Source organism: Styela clava, chromosome 9, assembly GCF_964204865.1.
Source record: "Styela clava chromosome 9, kaStyClav1.hap1.2, whole genome shotgun sequence".
Taxonomy (NCBI): domain Eukaryota; kingdom Metazoa; phylum Chordata; class Ascidiacea; order Stolidobranchia; family Styelidae; genus Styela; species Styela clava.
In genome coordinates this window covers 17,960,527-17,981,394 of record NC_135258.1, presented here as the reverse complement: position 1 = coordinate 17,981,394, position 20,868 = coordinate 17,960,527, and the positions used below count along the sequence as shown (strand labels likewise).

Sequence of the window (20,868 nt, the reverse complement as noted above, 5' to 3'; positions counted from 1 at the left end):
AAAACTTGGTCAAGCTTTACCGGTCCGTCACTAGAAAAAGGTTGCCGACCACTGCCCTAGACTTTTACAACAAAAACTTCTGCTTCCCCTGTCGCCGACTATTTCCTCTCATGGCTATTTCCGCTCATGGTAAATGTATCTAAATTGACACTACGATGATCATTTTCTATTTATTACCCTGCACAAAATTATTAGCTTCTTCTTTATGTTTGGGGTTCTAAATTCCATCGTTCAATATACCATATGGTTCCACGTGAGCTCACAGAATGGCACCTGGATTCGACAGGCTCGCAAATGTTAATAACCACTGCCCTATGGAAGCTGTGGAAATGCGGCTATCGTTTGTCACCCACTCTAGCTGGAGTCAAGTTACCCCATTCAAATTACACCCATTGTTCATCCTGTTTTCCAACAGTGTTTTGAGAGATGGACTTTGTGGAGGTTCGAACCCCGGCACCGAATTAGATACAAAGCTCAAACGATTATGTAGTAAAACCTGAAACTATTTCTTAGTAGACTATTACTAGACAACTCTACAACAGCTAGCCTCCTTCTTACATCATTTACTAACCTTCAGTCTTTTATACATAATTGAAGAAATGAATATGTGGGGAGTTGACTCTGATTACCGTTTCGCTCTCTTAGCGAATATTATTGTATATTTTTATTATCGCTGCAATGCTCGTTTCATCTAGTTGACGAAGAATAAATCTCTCTCTTTTTTCCAGAGATAATTTCTGAAAACCACTAAAATATGACTTATTTTCAATTTAATTACCATTATTTCTAAAAGCACAACAGGCCTAAAGAGTATATATATATGCTTTTCCGCTAACATCCGCTAAACTGGCATATAAGTCAAGCAATCTTATGAAGTGGTATATATTTTCAAATAAATAATTAGGCAATATTGAAATTGAGTATCATCATAGCTGTATATGGGATTAGCAAGCTATATTCTTGAAAGATATATATTTATATGGTGACTTCGGATACAAGGTGAACAGAAATCCAACACATTGCTAGGATTTTTTTCGCACCATTCAATCTCGATTGAAAGTTCATTTTTACACGGATAAATTCAATTGAACTACTATTAATCTTTCAAAGCTTTGAAAAAAGTTAAAACAAGTTTACTCGAAATACCAAATAATGCGGGAATTCGGTACCCATTTTTCTCTTTGAATCCAAATTTTTCATACAGACTTATTGCTGCATATTGAGTTGCCAAACACTCCAAGACAACAAATTCGTAGTTCATTTCAATAGCTTGATTCAATGCGTGATCAAGTAATCTATTTCCTACTCCATTGCGTCTCAATTTAGACGAAACTGCCAGCTTCTGCGAAATAAAAAAAAGATAGCTAAATGAGTCGTATGCTTCAAATGGATAGATCGAATAAATGCATTACATACGGATTTTTTCAGCGAAAATACAATAATTGACGTTTATTGAATTGACGATTTAAAAAAATCCTTACTGTAAGTACGATTGCCGTACTTGAATCCAAATCTGACAGCAGTTTATCACCCAATGTTAGTTTCCTGTATCCAATTGAGCCTATAATATACCATTGTCCCTGATATTCTATCTCAGCAACCCAGAATTTGATGAATGAATTAATGGTTTCCATAGGCTTACGTTTCATACCACGTGTCCTTGTATACGTGTCATGTGTGAAGGAAAAGAATCCTGCAAGTTATAATTTATTTTCAAGATGACTTCTACTTGCAAACAAATCATTTTACAGAAAATCTTATATTTACTCACCAATAACATATAGGACTATTATCATTTGTATATACGCAAGCAGGAACATCAAAATACCATATCCAAGATAAGTTGATATCACTGTCGAAAAAACGACTATAATGCTCTGTCATATGTAGAGAATAAAACAATTATGTAGTTATCAAAGATATACTTCAGTTTTATTAGAGGAATTTGCATAATTATGATCAGTACAGCGACTTCCGTCTAAATAGGTTCATGTACAACTGGAGGCAACCAGTTTAATGAACAAATCCGTTGCGTAGAAATGACCGACTTGGTAATGGTATATGTAATTCATTTCACCATGTCTGAGGTGGTTAGCATGTACTGACTCTTGGATCAGTTTAGGGATTGAACGTGAAATATCAAAGTTACGATTCATCAAGCAATCAAACATGGCCCAGCACAAAAGGCTTTCATACACCTGAATCTACCATATGATATTAATTCAAGGAATATCAAAAGCCAATAGTCCGTAAAATCGTATACATGACTCTGGTATTTTAATACCACAGGATAAGTATTGTGCATGGTTGATAAAGAAAAATGTAGGTTCAAGTATACACGGCGCCATAGAATTTGCAACTATGAAAATAACTGGCTTATGTTCTATTGTTCAAACATTGGGTAAAGGTAAATGTACATACTATTGTGCTATAGCCATAGGTCTAGGATACAATTACCTGTAGTCTGTAATTCTTTAAAATAACCTCTTTCATGGTTACTGAGTAATGACTTTGCATTGAGGCAACTACAATATTTCGAACGGTTGGCATATCATCAATTTTTATTTCTCGAATTCGCAATGTCTGCATTATGTCTTCGTGCCGTGAAACTTGGCCTGAATTTTTTGTAACATATGGGTGTCAAAGATTTAATTTTGAGACGATGTGGTTCTTTAACTTTTTAATATGTCAAGAGTGTGTGGCCAAAACACGAAATGTATGATTTGCCACATTTGGGACAAAAATAACTTCAGATATAATACTTCAGATAGCGTTTTTCATATTTTAATAAGCAAAACACTGCTTTAAAATGCGTAGCTGAATAATACGATATTTTTGAGAAAATGATAACAGGTCACAGTTTCCCGGAGATGATTAAAGTGTATATAGGCCAGTTGAATTTTGCTTCTATACCAACATGTAGATATTATTATAAAAATGAAACATACAAAGAAAACAGTAAATTAGATAAGTTATAAACGCCAGCTCTTTTAATTAAAAAAAGTTCCAATCAAAGCCTTGAATTGACCTCCCTGACAAACGACATGAAAAGGCTACACTTACTTCTTGATAATTCTTCTGATGACATTATTTTGTAAGTCCAATAATTATTATCCGAACGATGTTGTTTCCGACGTTTCGAGTCGATGTCAAGTAAACATTTAACTGGACCTAGTAGAAAGCTTTCTGGTCTAGAGGACAAAGATTAAATATTTGTTTAATAAACGTTGGTGGAACTCCAAACAATTGCGAGACTGTTATGATACTACTTTGCATAGCGGTATCGATATGAACTTAGTGCGAGCAGATTAGAGCTCAAAACACTCCATCTGACTGAGCATATTTGAGACTAACCTTAACATGAGACATGTTAACATGAAACTAACCGAAGAATCAGGCAATCGCTATGACTGTGATGGGCTAACGAGTATCCACGTCGCAAGACAGTCCGAGGCTATATCTACCAGACCAGTGGTTCGCAAAGTGTCATGAACTATTTTGATAACTTGGTCGAACTTTTGAACCCCATTCAATAAATAATACACGTAATAATTAATTATGGGTTCATTAATTGTGAATTATATACTTGTTACGTTATAATATAATTTAGTCTAACGTAAATTATTTTGCGTAAAGAATATAATGGATAAAACAGCTATAATTTGTTACTATAATTCAGTGAAGCGTCGCGGGCCGGATTATATTGCTCCGCGGGCCGTAGGTTGCCGACCCCTGCCCTAAGGACTCGTTGTTAAAAACCGCTGTCTATACATCGCACCCGCATTCTTTAAATTTAAGACTGTTTTTAAATCTTGTTGCTTCAAGCAAATGATTAGATGTGTACGGCCAAACGACATAGTAAACTTCTTGCCAATGCTTGGTCTTTGGTGGAATATTCATTGCGTTGTAAAAAGAGAATATACCGATTAAGAGTAAGTCAACCTGGAAAAAATTATGTTAGATCTTGGCAGTGGACGACAGACATTGACAAACTCAACCAAATATATAAAAAAGCAATAGATTAGTAATTTAAACGAAGAAAAGACTGGAAAATAAATGAAAGTGTTCCCAGTTGCAAGGTATTGACCAAATAGTGGGTGAGAAATGGAAGAGTCACAAAGAACAACAGCGTAGCAGACTTTTTTTAAGTGCTAATTGAATTCGCCGTCCGCCACTTCAGGTATACGCCAATGCACATGGAATTCGATACGTTGTGGGAGCAATAAAGGTTCGTATTAGCCTTGTTAAAATCAGGGGTATCACAGAAAATGTCGAGTGGTGAGGTTCCTGCAACAACCATCAATGTACATTCTAGAAAACATATGCAATACTTAAAACAGATAGTCTAGCTTCAAAAGGCGATGAATCTACATTGTTGAAGTAAACAACAACCAATTTCAGCAATCAATTTCACGCAAAATGAATATAAATAAATGAGCGTTATTGAAGTAGGGGAAAACCAAGATGCTCATGATATATCGATTTCTAAAATAAAATTCAGCGATCAACGTCAACAAATGCCCGAGGGGCCCACAAATACTTACAAATACTAAAACAAGCTCGCTGTAAGGTAATATGTTGTTCAGAGAAAAAACTTGGACTTAAGATTATGTGGTTCAACAATTATAGACGAATTAATAACTAACGACTATTTTCACAGGAACAGTTCAGACAAGAAAGTATATATCACTAAAAGTAGGTTGTGTTCAGAGTTGATAAGGTATTCGGTCGGCAATGATCCGGTATATGTGACAAAATAGTATTAGTATTTTACTTACACAGGTTTATAAACCCCATGAAACCCACGATCAAATGAAGTTATAAGAACGGATAGGAACCAGAATTCCAAATTTGTCCGATTCTTCGAACTCAGGCGGAAACGATTTCAATCGATTGAAACAATTCACAACTCCTGCACTTGAGTAGCAATTGATCTTTTCTGGGTATTGCAAGTTGAAGTTGAGTTTGACGTATGTCACGACAGTATTTGCGTGTAAGTCATACATATACCTATATAATCTCATATAGTCTCAATATTTAACTTAATCAAGCGATTTTTTACGTCTCATGCGTTTGTTCGAAACAATGTTGCTATATAGAGGAGGTCACATATATAATATTTTACACTTAAAACTGAAAGTTCCTTGTTGTTGCAAGATGAAGGACATTTTATTAGCTTTGTAGAGCAACGCAGAACTATAGAACAATATCGGCTTAGTGATAGATTTTGTTACGATACAGACATTAAGATTTCAAGTCTTCAAAATGGGTATTTTGGTTTTGATAGAATATAAATTTAGCTCATTTTGAACTGAGACGTAACAAACGTTTATGGCAAAGACTTAGATTATTTTAGATGTTAAGCATTTAATATTTAACAACTCACTACTCTGGGAAATCTGTTTGTTAGAATTGCTCACTAAATAATACTGCTATTTGAAGATCGCTTCTCATCGATTTTCAATCTTATGTATTGCTCTATATGTACGCTATTCAATCTTATGTAATTATAGCTGGGATATTATATTACACGTTGTTTCATTGAAACGCTTTCACTGCTATAAAATATATATTACCTTTTGTTAGAAGATTGTTCTGCACGACACATAGTTTTAATCTACTGATAGAAATAAGCAATACCAGAATGTCTGAATATTCTCGCCATTTTTTCAATCAGAATTTGATTTTATATTTGGAATAAAACTCGACGAATTATACTGAAACAAGTATTTCAAACAATCTGTATAGTTGATAAATTTCCAAAAATGAAGATCTGGTGCATAAAATGTAATGGTAACAAAAACAAGTATGCATTCAATTGCAGAATTATCGTTAAGCGAAATTAATTATAATGTCGACCGTGAAATATCTGTGTTGTTTTGCTATAGTGGCGTTACACATCGAGTTATCATATGGGCATTGCAACATAATGGCAGAGTGTGAAAATGGATTACAATGGAAAAGATGGACAAATAGTTACGAACCAGGGAAGCCTGGAAAACGGGTGACTTTTTATAATGTTGATGTTGATCGTTTTTTTAGTTTTTCAATTTAATCCAGAAATATGAAGATGAAGATTTAAGTTCGCAATCGGCACGGCATATGAAGTAGTTTACTATGGAATAGATGATTCTGTAATTCTCAGATATTTAAAAGAAAATTAACGGTAAAATATATATTTTCAGGGTGCACCAGGACCACACGGTCCACCTGGTGCTAAGGGTGAACCGGGAGAAACGATTGAGGTCATTCCTGCACCTGATAAGGATGAAACAACACCCGTAATGCACTTTCTGGGCCATACGGTAACTTGGAACACCGCAAAAACTTTCTGTCACGTTACAGGAAAGAAACTCTGTAGAACAAACGAACTGTGTCCCAGCAACCGAGGAGGACGCCAAATGATTCACGATGCTATTCCAGGAGATCACTGGGTCCCAGTGCTTGATGGATCAAACAAATGGATGCAGGCTGGAGATTCTAGACGTAAGTTTGTTTTAGAATAAAATTATTTTGTCAGAAAGGTTGTTTCAAATATATATACTTGAAGATATTTGCTATTGAAACACATTAAATTTAAAAAAAAAAAAAATTAAAATAAAATAACTGCATGCAGTGAAGCTTGCATTTGTCGTTCGCTCCGAATAGGGCCTTGTACAAGCTACCACGGCTTCAATGCCATATGAAAGGAAGTACTACTATATTGTTGAAGATTTCAAAATCGTTGAGAGGAAATTCATAATCGAAATATGCAACGTTTTACTTAATATGGTGTAATATTTTGCATTTGCCACACGTGAAAAGCAACGTCAAGCAAAATTTATTATTTCTTCATAAAAGAAACTATTACAGCAGTTGCTAGCAAGACTGATCATGCAAGTATATCTAGCAATAACTTTATTTCGAAAAATACGGTCAGCTAAGTGTTTCTATTATTCTTTGATACTTAGGGTTTACCTGTCACACACATACTGAAACACACGGAGGAGGTGTGGCGTCATGGGGAACCTCCAACAGTCCAGCTCCTCATAAGGGTTACGTGTATTGTTGCGGAGAGAAATATACAGGTTAATCGAAATATGCTTTTTTGTTTTTCGCCTTAATTCAATAAACCATGTAGTGTTAATTGTAATTAGTGCTCAAGTATGCTCATTTGGAATTTGCTTTTACTGTGATAGGAAAAATAGTCAATTTTGAAAAATGGTCAATAATTTTTTTCAACTTGAGCATTTTGACCCAATCCTAATTATTTCAATCGCAAATTTCACGATTTTCATTACCGCCGCATTCATTAACAAGGTCCACGTTATCAATACATTGGAAAGGCAGCTACATATGATATGTCAAAACAGCATTGTGTGAATCAAGGCAGAAGATTGTGTCATGCAGGTGAAATTTGCACCAACAACAAACCTATATATGGTATCATAGCCCGTGATGCATGGGTTGCTGCGAATGATCGTCATAATGAATGGATTCAAATCGGCAATTGTGAGTTGATAGATTTTCTAATAAAGCAATAACATTTTAATTTATATCAAAGCCCCTAATCTGTAGAGCAGTGGTTACCAACCTCTTATATCTCGTGGCCCTCATCCGGAGGCTTTTAGCACTCATGATCCCTATATATCATTCCTCGGGTATTCATAGTGTTACTTTGATTTGTAGATTCCAAATCCTATTATATTCGAACAATTCATGCTCAACAATAGGAAAGCACCCCGTAATATACCTTTATCAGGCAATGGAACTAGGAAGCATAGGGAGTTTTCCAGTAAAATTCGTTTTCGCCTCTTTATCAGGTGGCTCCTGCTCTGTTGCCCTTGGTGGAAGCCACTACCGTGGAGGTTCATTTACTCCATCTAAAAATGTTGATGGAATGCATTTCAACTTTTATTTTTAGCAAATACATGTGCTGTACATGGTGTCCTCCATTCGGCTCCCGCTTGGGGAATCAGAACTGATGGAAGATTATTTGATTTTCTGGGTTTCGTACTTTGTTGTCAAAACTAAAACGAAACGAAGAGAGTGATTTCATCATCGCCAAAGTGCTGACTATAAGATTAAAGAAAACAATATTACTACTCATTCTATGTAATTTTTAATTATTTTTATCTCAATTTTTGTCCAAAAATCTTGTTTTGAAACAAGCATTTTCAAGAAATTGCAGAAACAATGTTCAGTTTTATTCACTCGTATTCTGTATTATGGAGTTTTCAAATTCAACCTTGGTGACGAATATATAAAAGAACACATCAGTGTCTCCTCAATCGTGTCTTGTATTTATTTTGTAATATTCGGGCCATACAGAGTGTCAACTAAGTGCACATAAAGCTTATGAGAGTATCGCAATTGCAAAATCTACAACTTTTAGATAAGCAGTGAAAATGGTATTTGGAGTTTTCTATAGCTAGCAGTTCATTCGCTATAATGTACATTGAAAATATGTTAGAACGATTATTTTGTATTTGATTAAAGACCTTGATGACAACCAGACTACATACTGCAGTTTAACATACATTTAACTATTGATGTCAACGTATCTATTTTTATTCATGGACTAATCTCGCTTTTACGTTAGTCTTAGCTCTAGAGGGAGAAGGGGGGGGGGGGGTGATACGACGCTTGCTCTAGTTTTTTGCAAAAAAAAAATTTTCGCACTTTTACTTCGCTATCGAAGTTATACAAATGTGCATCCATCTCGTTAGTTCGTTTGGAAGCAATATTGATGATAAGACAAAAAAGTTACACTGAATCACTAACGAGTGACGCAAAAAATAGTGTTAGCAAGACGAGTTAGTGTATCACTGTATCCCAATTATACATATCCCATCTCATGGGATTCCCATTGAAAAATACAATTCAACAAAAATTGTTAAATTTAGGTTCAGCGTCTGCTAAATAGGACACATACAACATAAAAAAAATTACTAGCTTTGTTCACGTTATATTCATAACTATTATACATGTGTTCATCAGCCCCCTCGCAAAGTATATTGTTAATGCTGAATATATTTTGCTCTTTATATATATCTAACAAGAGAGCTATGCTTAAATATATGGATACGAAGTCCATAACAAAGTGTTTTACCATAATTCCCCCGAAAATCATACGTTTTTTGTGTCCAACGTGTCCCATGAGAAATACAAATGTGTCCCATCCCATCCCATGGGAATCCCATTCCCACGGACAAGCCTGCAGATTGCACCCGTTGACATTTGCTCCCACGTACACCTTTGTAGCCATGGATTTTTTCACCCACAAACCAATGGAATTTTACATCGACAAAACCAGCTTCAGAGAATAATTACACTCGTTACATTATGGGGCTTGCTGAGTAGTAATAACAAGGCTGGACAGCTTGCAACCTCCGTAAACACAAATGTGAATTTCTCATACATGTCTACATACTTTCTCAAAATGAACAAATACAAAATAATACACGTTCGTTTATTGACCAAACATGCGCTTAAATACGACCATGTCGCAATGCATAAAAAATTTCAACACAACAAATGCCGTATTCCATAATCATAGTTTTCCTATATATATCTACCCTTTTAAAAGTTTTTTGTCCAATTAGACAACAAATCGGGAGAAAAAAAAATTAAATTTGTAGTCATTCATCCGAGTATTGATCAAATCATATGCATACTATTAATAGAAGTAAACTAATCATTACGGAAATTTCTGTTATTATTCATTACGTTTCTACTGTTTGCCTGGGCAGAACTTATCTTTATTCCAATTCATATCTAGTACTTTCGATTTCATTTTGGTTCTTCATTGTGGCCTTCGACAATATTTTCAAGTTATATAACTAGAATCTCACGGTCTCACTTTACGAGGCTTTTTCACATCTCATGTTCGATGTTCAAAACCGCGTCATGCAAGTATATATGGCAATACCTTCAATTCTAAAACAGTGGTCAGAGTCTTAAATTTGCAATGAAAAGTTATGATACCAGAAAAGTGGCGTCATAACACCTATTTCTATTCGTTTTTATGGATCGGTATGCTACTGCGTCCCCCACTGTCCAGCAATTTCGAAGCGTTTCTAATATTTTGTTGTTACTCAGGGTTTACCTGTTACACAGTCACCGAAACACATAGGGGAGGCATAGCGACATGGGGAACCTCCAACAGTCCAGCTCCTCATAAGGGTTACGTGTATTGTTGTGGGAAAAAATATACAGGTTAGTCAGAATATGCTTTTATGTTTTTCACTCTAATTCGATATAACATTTAGTTTTAATTGTAAGAGAAATACTCAATTAGTTTAACTAAAAATCAATCTTTTCATAGCAACCGATGGAGAGTCAGAAAAATGATCCATCTAACTCTGAACCATTTGAAACCCGACTGTAAAATCGACAAAAAGCCAAAGTTATAGGGTGAAAGTTCGAAACATGATTTTATTCAGAGTAACAGTCTTTCGTGTACGAAATTTATTGTGTTTGTCTCGATTAGTTTCAGTTGAATTCAACCACTATTCATAAAACGCAACGGCTTCGTGCCCAGAATACGATATATATATATAACTCTATTACGGTAGTTAAACGAACCTGCCATAATTGCAGTACTTAAGCGGACGTCGTTCCTGTGTCCGTATCATTGTTTTTAAATACGTGCTTGGAGAGCGCGAAAGCCGTTGACGACTACGGAGAAAAAGAGTCAACACAATCCTCTCGATAAAAGATATAAAATTTTTGTCCGCTTAATTCAGACCACCAAATGTTTTAACCTATTTCGACACTAAGCCCGGCCCCTCTTATATGTCGCCCTTGATGTCTATATAAATGATGTTGCTTTTATTTTAATACGAATTTTAAAGCGTATGACCTCGCTTCAATTTCCCATGGATTCGAACCATTTAGCAATATTTATCACAAAGAATAACATTTTTTTTTCAATGTTCAGTCTTTCGTGCAAGGGAGATGCACAGTGTTTGGTGTTGGAAATAATCTTCCATGTCAAAAAATACTCAAAATGAAACGTGAAGGTAGACAAATCGAAACAAATCGATACCGCAGAATGAAATTCGGAAATGCCAATAATATTGAAAAAATTTCACACGAACTTTATCTCAAATGCCCACCTATCCGGCCTTTCAAGTTATACAAATAATTGTAAATGAGAATTCTGGTATGCCATTAATGAAGACAAACATCACACAAATTGGATTTCGAATGTTCATCTATCCGGTCACTCAAATGTGGCACGTAATTGAAAAATGAACACCAGCCCTATTGAGAAACATCACACAAAATGTATCTCAAATATCCACTTATCCGACCACCTAAGGGTGGCATACAACAATTGAAAGAAAATTCTTAAATCATATTGAGAAACATTACACGAAATATATGTCAAATGTCCACCTTTCCCACCACCTAAGTGTGGCGCACAACAATTAAAATGAAAACTCTGGAATCATATTGAGAAACATTGCACAAAATATATTCCAAATGTCCACCTATCCGGCCAGCAAAGTGTGGCAAAAAAATTGAAATGAAAATTCCGAAATCATGTTGAGAAACATTACACAAAGTATACCTCAAATGTCCACTTATCCGGCCATTTAAGTGTGGCATACAATAATTAAAATAAAAATTCAGAAATCATATTGAAAAACATTACACAAAGTATATCTCAAATGTCCACTTATCCGGCCATTTAAGTGTGGCATACAATAATTGAAATGAAATTTCTGGAATCATATTGAGAAATATTACACAAAGTATATCTCAAATGTCCACCTATCCGGCCACCTGAGTGTGGCATACAAGAATTGGAATGAAATTTCTGAAATCATATTGAGAAATATTACACAAAGTATATCTCAAATGTCCACCTATCCGGCCACCTGAGTGTGGCATACAAGAATTGGAATGAAATTTCTGAAATCATATTGAGAAATATTACACAAAGTATATCTCAAATGTCCACCTATCCGGCCACCTGAGTGTGGCATACAATAATTGGAATGAAATTTCTGAAATCATATTGAGAAATATCACACAAAGTATATCTCAAATGTCCACCTATCCGGCCACCTGAGTGTGGCATACAAGAATTGGAATGAAATTTCTGAAATCATATTGAGAAATATTACACAAAGTATATCTCAAATGTCCACCTATCCGGCCACCTGAGTGTGGCATACAATAATTGGAATGAAATTTCTGAAATCATATTGAGAAATATTACACAAAGTATATCTCAAATGTCCACCTATCCGGCCACCTGAGTGTGGCATACAAGAATTGGAATGAAATTTCTGAAATCATATTGAGAAATATTACACAAAGTATATCTCAAATGTCCACCTATCCGACCACCTAAGTGTGGCATAAAACAATCAAAATCAAAACTATGAAATTATATTAAGAAACATTACACAAAGTATATCTCAAATGTTCCCCCATTCGACCACCTAAGTGTGGCATACAAGAATTGAAATGAAAAATGTCCACCTATCCGACCACCTAAGTGGGGCATACAAAAATTGAAATGAAAATTCTGAAATCTTATTGGGAAACATTACACAAAATATATATCTCAAATGTCCCCCTATACGACCACCTAAGTGTGGCATACAAAAATTAAAATGAAAATTCTGAAATCATAACGAGAAACATTACACAAAATAAATATCTCAAATGTCCACCTATCCGGCCATTTAAGTATGGCAAACAAAAAAATTAAAATAAAAATTAAATTATATCGAGATACATTACACACAGTAAATCTCAAATTTCCACCTATACGACCATCTAAGTGTGGCATAAAACATTAAAATGAAAACTCTGAAATCATATTGAGAAACATTACACGAAGTATATCTCAAATGTCCATCTATCCGGCCACCTAAGTGTGGCATACAAGAATTGAAATGAAAATTCTGAAATCATTTCGAGAAACATTACACAAAGTATATCTCACATGTCCACCTATTCGACCATCTAAGTGTGGCATAAAACAATCAAAATAAAAACTCAGAAATCATATTGTGAAATGAATCGGTCCATTCTGGACCACCTTAATATGACGGTATCTGTATTTCTGTAAAACAATGAATCAACGCATTTGAAGGTAGTTTGAAGTTTAATAACCGAATGAATTGAGCTGCCAACATTTTCTGAAGCATCATATCATCTTTCGGATTTGCAAAGTTGTAATATTTACTTGGCCAATTTTTAGCATTTTCTCCCGCATAAGTTATACAACAAACGTTCCCTTGTTGGTATCTGAGGTTACACCTTAAAAATCATATTCTACAACCTTGCACAAAATTAGGTTCTCAGTGATAAAGTTCTCATTGGGCTGTTAGTTTTAACCATTTAATACGATAGGGTTCGACGGGACTGTGTAGAAGAGCGCAGGAGTTCGACAGACTCGCGCGAAGGTTAGGAACCACTGTTCTAAACAATTCTGCGCTGATAGCCATGTCAGATCAACTTGAATTTTCTTTCAAAACTTACTACTTCTAGCCGTACATATATCAAAAACACGTCATAATTTTAGTCATACCCATTTCTTTATCAAATAAAAGGGTTTTGTGAATAAGTTCCGTTGCGTTTCCTGTTTTTGTCATGTTTACATCATGTGGTATTCAGAAAACAAACTTAGAGCAGAAGTTAGTAATTCATAAAAAATAAATGAATCTAATGTTTGGTTTGGGCTTCACATAGCTTAACCCACTATGTACAATAATGATATGCTGTTCATAATTCGTAAGGTAATTGGTATTGATTCATGAGCAAACAAAATAGTACACAAAAGTCAACGAAACAACGTTAACTGTCATTATCCAGAGTTTCTCCCCAAAAAAGCACATTCTCTTTATCATGCACTAGTAAAAGAAAAGCACTACATATTTTTTTTTCATACATTTCTTCCATGTAATATACTTTGAGCGGGCCATTTGAAACGTCGTCTATATAATATGTTTTTCCAACAAACCATGTTTTAAATTAGTAAAATAAAATTTTAGTTTTTAATTTAGTAGTTTAGTTAGTTTTAGTTGTTTCGTTACCCTACTCGTCTCGAATAACTATTACCTTTTTTACAAAGGAAACGACAAAAAGTTAGTATAATATACATGGCATATCTCCAAATTAAAAAAAAAATGCAAATTTTTAATTTATTAATCTTACACGTTAAAAGAATGGTCGATTGTTTAGATGTAATATCAAATGTTTCACATAAAACATTGCAACTAACTACCTAACATGATGAAAGCGCTGCTTGAATTTGAGATTTTGAGTGAACTTCCTGTTTATAGATAAAACATATGATATTACTAAAAAACTTACTGAGAAAACAAACATTTGATTAATAAGCACTCAATCTTTTATTACACATTGTTTTAGTTTGTCAAATCGAACGATTTTGATAAAATTTCCACATTTATCATATACGCAATTCATCGTTAATGACAGTTAGTAAACGCACTCCACTTCACTTTTTTTCTTTACAAAACTTTAACCGGATATTATAAAATATATTTTTATAATACTTGAATTGTACTGAACAAAGTTTTACTGATTAAACTGCCAGCCATATTTTTAATAGAAATTTCTAATTCAAATTATTCTGGGTGTATTTACACAACACGGTATTGTCGTTTGTGCAACACGAGTTTACTGAAGAGTAAAACTAAAACTGATTTTCTTTCAAAATTTGACGATTTGTTGGGAGTAAAACATGTTTATGTTCATGTACACAACCGACTGTAAGCCTTGCCCGTTACACCAACTTACGCTATCGGCCAGGGATTAAGATCAAAAGACCGAAACTGTAGACGAAAATTTACCATAAATGAGGACCATATTATCGTAACCCCCCCACCGTCAACCTTTTCGTAATTTTTCGTATATACCCTCCCGATTGGCATATTCTGCATTTTGAATCAATGTTTAGTTTCATTTAATTGGTCGGGAGACTTTGGTCCTGAGCAGCAATTATAAATTCCTTCGTTGTGGGTTTCAGACCTGAACGTCCAGTCATTCATGCATTTGCTTTTAATTTACATCAATGCACATATTTCAGTGGGATGTTTTTCATGTAATGGTTCATCATGCTAATTTTTAGTCTCTGCTTTTCAATTTATTTCTTATATATACCTACTTGAGTTTGACAGTTTTTGCCATCTTGTTTGCACTTTTTTCTCAGTTGAGAAAATAGCAACACCAATTCTCTTCATAAATTCTTCAGTTTTATTGAAGATTGAGTCAAATTACCTACTCTTATTTTCCCCCGAAATCTTGAACGATACGCATTAGATTAGAGTTAGACGATCTTCTGTTCAAATCAAGTAATTTTTCAGTCCTGCTTGTAACTTTCTTCAATATAAATCAGGCCTCGTCACTTTGCTTTTTATGCAATAAAAACTTCTCAGTGGTCAAGAATACGAAAAACTTTTTTGCGTCCAAAGATTGCGTAAACGTTCATGCGCAATAGTCTATAAGGTGGTGTTAGTTTTCTCTTTTACATCATTAAGATTACGAAAATGAAACTCGACATCGCAACTAATGACTTCCTGAGGCTACGCATACAAGCGACAATTAGACATGTTTACCATTTGAATACTGAGATTTTTGTTTGGTAATGCGATGTGATTATAAAATTATGAAGATTGTTTAGTGGTAAACATAAGTTGAAGAGTAAGTTGGAATTGTTTGGAAAAAACATATTATAATAATTGCGATCTAGCGCAATCATATACAAAAACAATAAGATTAGCTAGATTACATGACGCTCAGAATTTTCAAAGCAAGTTTGTCAAAATTCACTCATAAATCTCCAAAAGCATCGAGACTATATTGTGAAATTTAGATACATATTTTAGACACAAAATATATACATATATACAGTATTCTTTTGCTAAATTTTGATGATGAAGCCGTTGTTGTAAAACAAATAGTTCTTCTACTCAACAACTAATGAATCATTAGTTAGTCAAAATTCATTACTTAGAGATGAATAAAACATCGAAAAAGTTGTTACTTTTATTTTCTTTCGAATCCAAAGGGACGCTATATTCCGTTCGGAATTTTTGTTTCATTTTATTTCATGGAAACACTCTTATATTTCCATATTGTTGAACAATGCGATGTATGATGTTTACATGTGTGGTGATGATTGATTGTTTTGTTGTTACCCACTCCCATGTTTTTGTAAATATTATCTGTTTGTTTCCTGCTGTCGCCGTCATAGCACGTCCTGTATCAACGCTTACATTTGATAGAAGTTTGAACCAGGTCAAGACTATGCAACCGAGTACAACAATGAAAATTATCTACGTTCAATATTTTGGAAGCTAACAGAAGCTAAATTAACTATATTCGATTTTTACCATATAAATCACAATTTGTTAGTTTTGGTTCTGCCACGATCAAGTTGTTATTGACAAAAACTGTTTACAAATTCAATATTCTTTTTTTTCGCAGCGACCTATAATATCAAAACTGAACGATCTGTCAATGAAACGGAAAAAAGTGACATGAGTCCAATATGAACTGTGAAACTATTTGAATATGTGCTCCAATGTATAAGAATTGTTGTGTGTATTTCAGTAAATGCCGTGCTTTAGCATTCAAAATACAACCATTTAGACATGATTGACTGTTTGCAGAATCCGTGTTAAAATGGTGGGACGTGTACGGAGGTAGTGAACGACTATACTTGTTCATTGGGGGAGGTTATATATTTACCTCAAATTGCTCGCTTCTTTCTTGCTCTCGGCTAAAGTACCGAATTCAAGTCTCTTTTTCGTTTTTTACAAGAGGCAAAAAACCATTCATTTTTATAATATATCACAAAATCATAAACACTAAACGGGATAACAAGAAAAAGTAATACTTTAAAAAAAATTACAAATTTTGATATTGAAAGATATTGAAATATCAAGAACCTTTCAGTGCTTGCTGCACGGTTTCATCTCTATTTCACAAACAGCTGTTTGAAATCGTTCGCTTGTTTTCGAATCGTACGTTCCTCTGGCGTATAGGTTTGTTGTACTACGCATATACATCCCCAAATACGGAAACTTTTTTGCGAATTGTCTTTCTGGATACCAAGGTATATTAATCGGTGCCAACTTGAAATCAGAAAGAACCATTCTTTTTGCAATTACAAGAAAAAAGAGAAATGATGAAAACAAGTATGAAACATATATAACAAATGTTTAATTTTAATATATCAAACAGTAGTTTTGTAAGAAATAAGACGGTGTTGTGAAAGTTTAACACCTTATGTATTTACTGAGAAAAATCGGCTTAGAAAGTCGTATGTCTGATAGTGAGATGAAAGGTTTGTAGATAGAACAGATAAAATGAAATACCTAAATCACTCACAATCAAAATACAAATTTATTATCCTTTGGCACACAGATGCCAGGAAGATTTTGTCACATTTTAATACAATTATAAATACAAACATACGCGCATAGTACGCACATGCGCTAACACACATACACACCCGGCACTATGTAGGAGAAAACAGCAAAAGGCATAATCGTAAATATAGCTTATAATTTACTTTGTGCATTAGGTAATTTAATTTACAATCAAATATGTGAGGATAGTTCACCTTCAAATCCTCCGTCATTCCAGTCCATGCCGTAATAGTTTGAGATTCCGGCCGTATGAAATCTTTCAATAAAGATGAAATTTGTATAAAGTGGTCGATGTTATAAACGTTCGCTAATCTTCCATTATTATTCCGACAGCCTTCTCTTGCTTCAGATAATGTTATGTTTGATAAATGACGTAGCAGTCTAAAGCACTTATCACGAAATGGAGTTTTGCAAATTTCTATAAATATGGAAGATATATACTGAGGTAAGTATCACGAAGATGGCACGAGAGGAATCGGACCACATTTATTGTATATTCATTTACATTGCAAATTTTAAACGATTCTCTGCAATTTGATTTATCATTTCATTGATTAAAAAAACTTAAAAAATGAAGGCAATGAAAATCTAAATAGTGCCATCTAAGGGCATATTAAGTAAATGTTATAAAGAATTGACTGTAATTCCAGATGTATTTCAATTAGTACACAGAGACAGAGAGAGACACACAACAGAGTAAAATGTTAGATTTTTAATTACCGGAATAACGTTTAAATAGGCTGCTATAAAAGCTCATGTAAGATAATGTAATTCTGAGTGACTACTTTTTAAAGTTGCTCACTTAAAATTTGAGCAAACTAAAGCACAAACGATGTCTTGCATAGCAAAAATATTTACCAACCATTTAAGGTAGCTTCAGTAACGGGTATGGGGAATTGTGTCTCCTTTGTGGGCTTCAGTAACGGTAAGTTTTTCTGGAAACTTATCAAAATCTTGCTAATTTTTTCTGATTCTGTAAATTAAATTTTCTAAATGAATTGAAAGTTGTTGAGCATCTGTAGAGTTTCACACAACTTATAGATCGCCTTAAGTTTGAATAACTTAATATTTAACTCAATCTAGTGGTCTATATGTTGACTAGATATAGGTCATTTAAATTTAGGCTTATGTATGTGTAAATTTAATATAGCTATCTCACAGAAAGTTAGTATGTACACTAATTTACGTTAACACCAAATGTAATCGCTCACCATTTTCAGTTGCAGCTCTATTCTAGAAAGAATAAAAATATATCATCATTTGTAACTAATATTTCTATGTAAAAATGTACTATAACAACCAAATAGAATATATAAAACTTAATGAAAGACAAAAAAATAATTTAGATAAAATTAAATATTGCCATTTAGGGTTATGACAACAATCCGAACAATTTATTCCACTTGGTATATAATATAGTATATATTGTAAAAAACCTGTTGGATAGGACTGTAGGCTATTTAACTAGATATAAACGTGAGGTTGTAATAGTTCCACACAATATCAGTTTGTACAAAGTTCAATAAATCATAATCGATTTCTCCAAATATAGATATTTTCAGAAAAGCTATATTATTGCTTATAGCATGTTGAGAAAGATTTGTTTCTGCATGTACTCTAAGTAAGTATGCAAAAAAATGTTAATTGTGAGTATAAAACTGTTCAAAATGCATGATTCACGTCTCTTATGCAATCTTAGTACTTTCAACTGGTGACTCAAGTTAAATTCTATCTTGAATCTAAACCAACATTGCATAGCCAAAATATTGATAATTGATTCTATACCTTCCTTCATATGAAAATATTTCCTTCTGATAATACTTACTTGAACCATGAGAATCAGTGACGCAATCGATAGAAAGGCGAAAACGTTGAATGCAAAAAGCAGTTTTTTATTTTTTACTTCAGGGTAGCCACAGGTTCTAAACGATCAATATCTTCGCGGCTTATAACGCAGAGATATTCCATAATATTTGCAAGTAACCTTTCATATTGGTACATTTAGACGGATGGAAAAGGAGCAAAGTGGGAGCTGCTTTGGCAAAAAACGCTATTAAAAACCGTAAAACACAATGGAAAAGGCGCTCGAATTAAAATTTATAGTTTCATTATTTATTAAGAGTACTCAATGTGTGTAGGCTACATCCCAAGACAGCAAGAAACGGTTGCTACGACAAAATAGGACTGTAGGAAATATCTTACGCATTGAAAATTGTATGACATCCGTTCGGGGCTTTGAGCATATTAAAAATTGATATAAATTTTTTCACAAATGTTGAACGTGATATATGTATAATTCTTATAATTGAATTTGTCATTAATAAGTTACCAATTGTTCTTAAGATAAATTCAAAACCACCGAACACGTCACTCCATTTGTTTGCCAATCCCATGGCAAGCACATACATGTTATTCATTTTAAATTTGGGGCTCGCCCTCAGACAGACAATACATGAAATCCAACTAGGCAAGAACAAACTTGTTGTTGGCTAGATAAAAAGATGTAGAATTTGTTGTCCATTTTATAGGTTCCTCGTAATATCCTTCTTCATTCATGATAATTAATTCAATCCTAATCAATTTAATCAACTTTATGTTATACCAACTATTTTTAATAATCAAAATTATGCAGATAAAAAAAGAAGTAGAAAAAAAGTGGGCAATAGAAATACACTTCATTTATTTTTATTAAGTAGTACCTACATAATAAAAATAAAAGTTTAAATGCAATATGACATAATTGCAATTGACAAATATCTCTCACTAATAAATTATTTTTTATTGTCGTTTGGTATTAGACTGAATAATTGTCTTGATATATATAGTATATTATAAGATATAAGTATAGTTCTTATAATTGAATTTGTCGTTAATAAGTTACCAATTGTTCTTAAGATAAATTCAAAACCACCGAACACGTCACTCCATTTGTTTGCCAATCCCATGGTATCCCAAGTACATGTTATTTATTTTAAATTTTGGGTTCGCCCTCCCAGACAAGCAGACAGATAGATATACATGAAATCGAACTAGGCAAGAAAAACTTGTTGTTGGCTACATAAAAAGATGTAGAATTAGTATAAAGTTTCATGTAACACAAAAATATATGTTAATGGAGTTTAAGAATAAAAAATGGGAGAGATGACATAGTACGACATAGCTCTCAAAGTTTCAAATTAAAAAAAATAAATCAAGGACAAAAATTAAAGATCCTTTTACTAAATTTCATGAAATAAAGTTACCGAAAGAAGTCAGAAACTTTCACGTTTTAGAAATTTATTTAAAAAGGGAGACGAGAGAAAATACCTATATTAGAAATACTTTCAGTTCAATAAAATATATCATATATATTGTAAGAATAGAGTTTAGGTTCACATTACAGTTCTTTGAAAATAAATTTCATTTATCGTAAAAATATATCAAGAAAAGATGTCGACAAAAATTTGCATCGGGGTAAGTTATATAT

At 33.6% G+C, this 20,868-nt stretch overlaps 2 protein-coding genes across 2 annotated transcripts; one reads left to right on the top strand and one right to left on the bottom strand.

Annotated features, from left to right (window-relative positions):
• Nucleotides 1–872: 872 nt before the first annotated feature.
• LOC120339126 (putative N-acetyltransferase camello) lies at nt 873–4,902 on the bottom strand. The gene is made up of 6 exons (XM_039407203.2): nt 4,779–4,902; nt 3,064–3,191; nt 2,458–2,615; nt 1,772–1,877; nt 1,482–1,693; nt 873–1,342 (listed from the first exon to the last, which is right to left on the bottom strand). Exons 2-6 carry the CDS (start codon nt 3,086–3,088, stop codon nt 1,097–1,099), a joined length of 747 nt encoding a protein of 248 aa, XP_039263137.2. The 5' UTR covers nt 3,089–3,191; nt 4,779–4,902; the 3' UTR covers nt 873–1,096.
• An 894-nt stretch (nt 4,903–5,796) lies between these two features.
• Nucleotides 5,797–8,270, top strand: LOC120339116 (uncharacterized). The gene is made up of 5 exons (XM_039407191.2): nt 5,797–6,004; nt 6,186–6,486; nt 6,951–7,067; nt 7,300–7,491; nt 7,904–8,270. The coding sequence occupies exons 1-5, from the start codon at nt 5,852–5,854 to the stop codon at nt 8,011–8,013; spliced, it is 873 nt and encodes a 290-aa protein (XP_039263125.2). The 5' UTR covers nt 5,797–5,851; the 3' UTR covers nt 8,014–8,270.
• Nucleotides 8,271–20,868: the final 12,598 nt, after the last annotated feature.

What these genes read in the sequence shown, in the direction of transcription:
- LOC120339116 (XM_039407191.2), top strand. Translation starts at nt 5,852, where the DNA reads ATGTCGACCGTGAAATATCTGTGTTGTTTTGCTATAGTGGCGTTACAC. An exon ending in TTGCGGAGAGAAATATACAG is followed by an intron (nt 7,068 to 7,299) that starts GTTAATCGAAAT and finishes TTCATTAACAAG; the next exon opens with GTCCACGTTATCAATACATT. An exon ending in ATGGATTCAAATCGGCAATT is followed by an intron (nt 7,492 to 7,903) that starts GTGAGTTGATAG and finishes TTTTATTTTTAG; the next exon opens with CAAATACATGTGCTGTACAT.
- LOC120339126 (XM_039407203.2), bottom strand. Translation starts at nt 3,088, where the DNA reads ATGTCATCAGAAGAATTATCAAGAA. An exon ending in ATCAGAAGAATTATCAAGAA is followed by an intron (nt 2,616 to 3,063) that starts GTAAGTGTAGCC and finishes CAAAAAATTCAG; the next exon opens with GCCAAGTTTCACGGCACGAA. An exon ending in GTACGGCAATCGTACTTACA is followed by an intron (nt 1,343 to 1,481) that starts GTAAGGATTTTT and finishes TTTATTTCGCAG; the next exon opens with AAGCTGGCAGTTTCGTCTAA.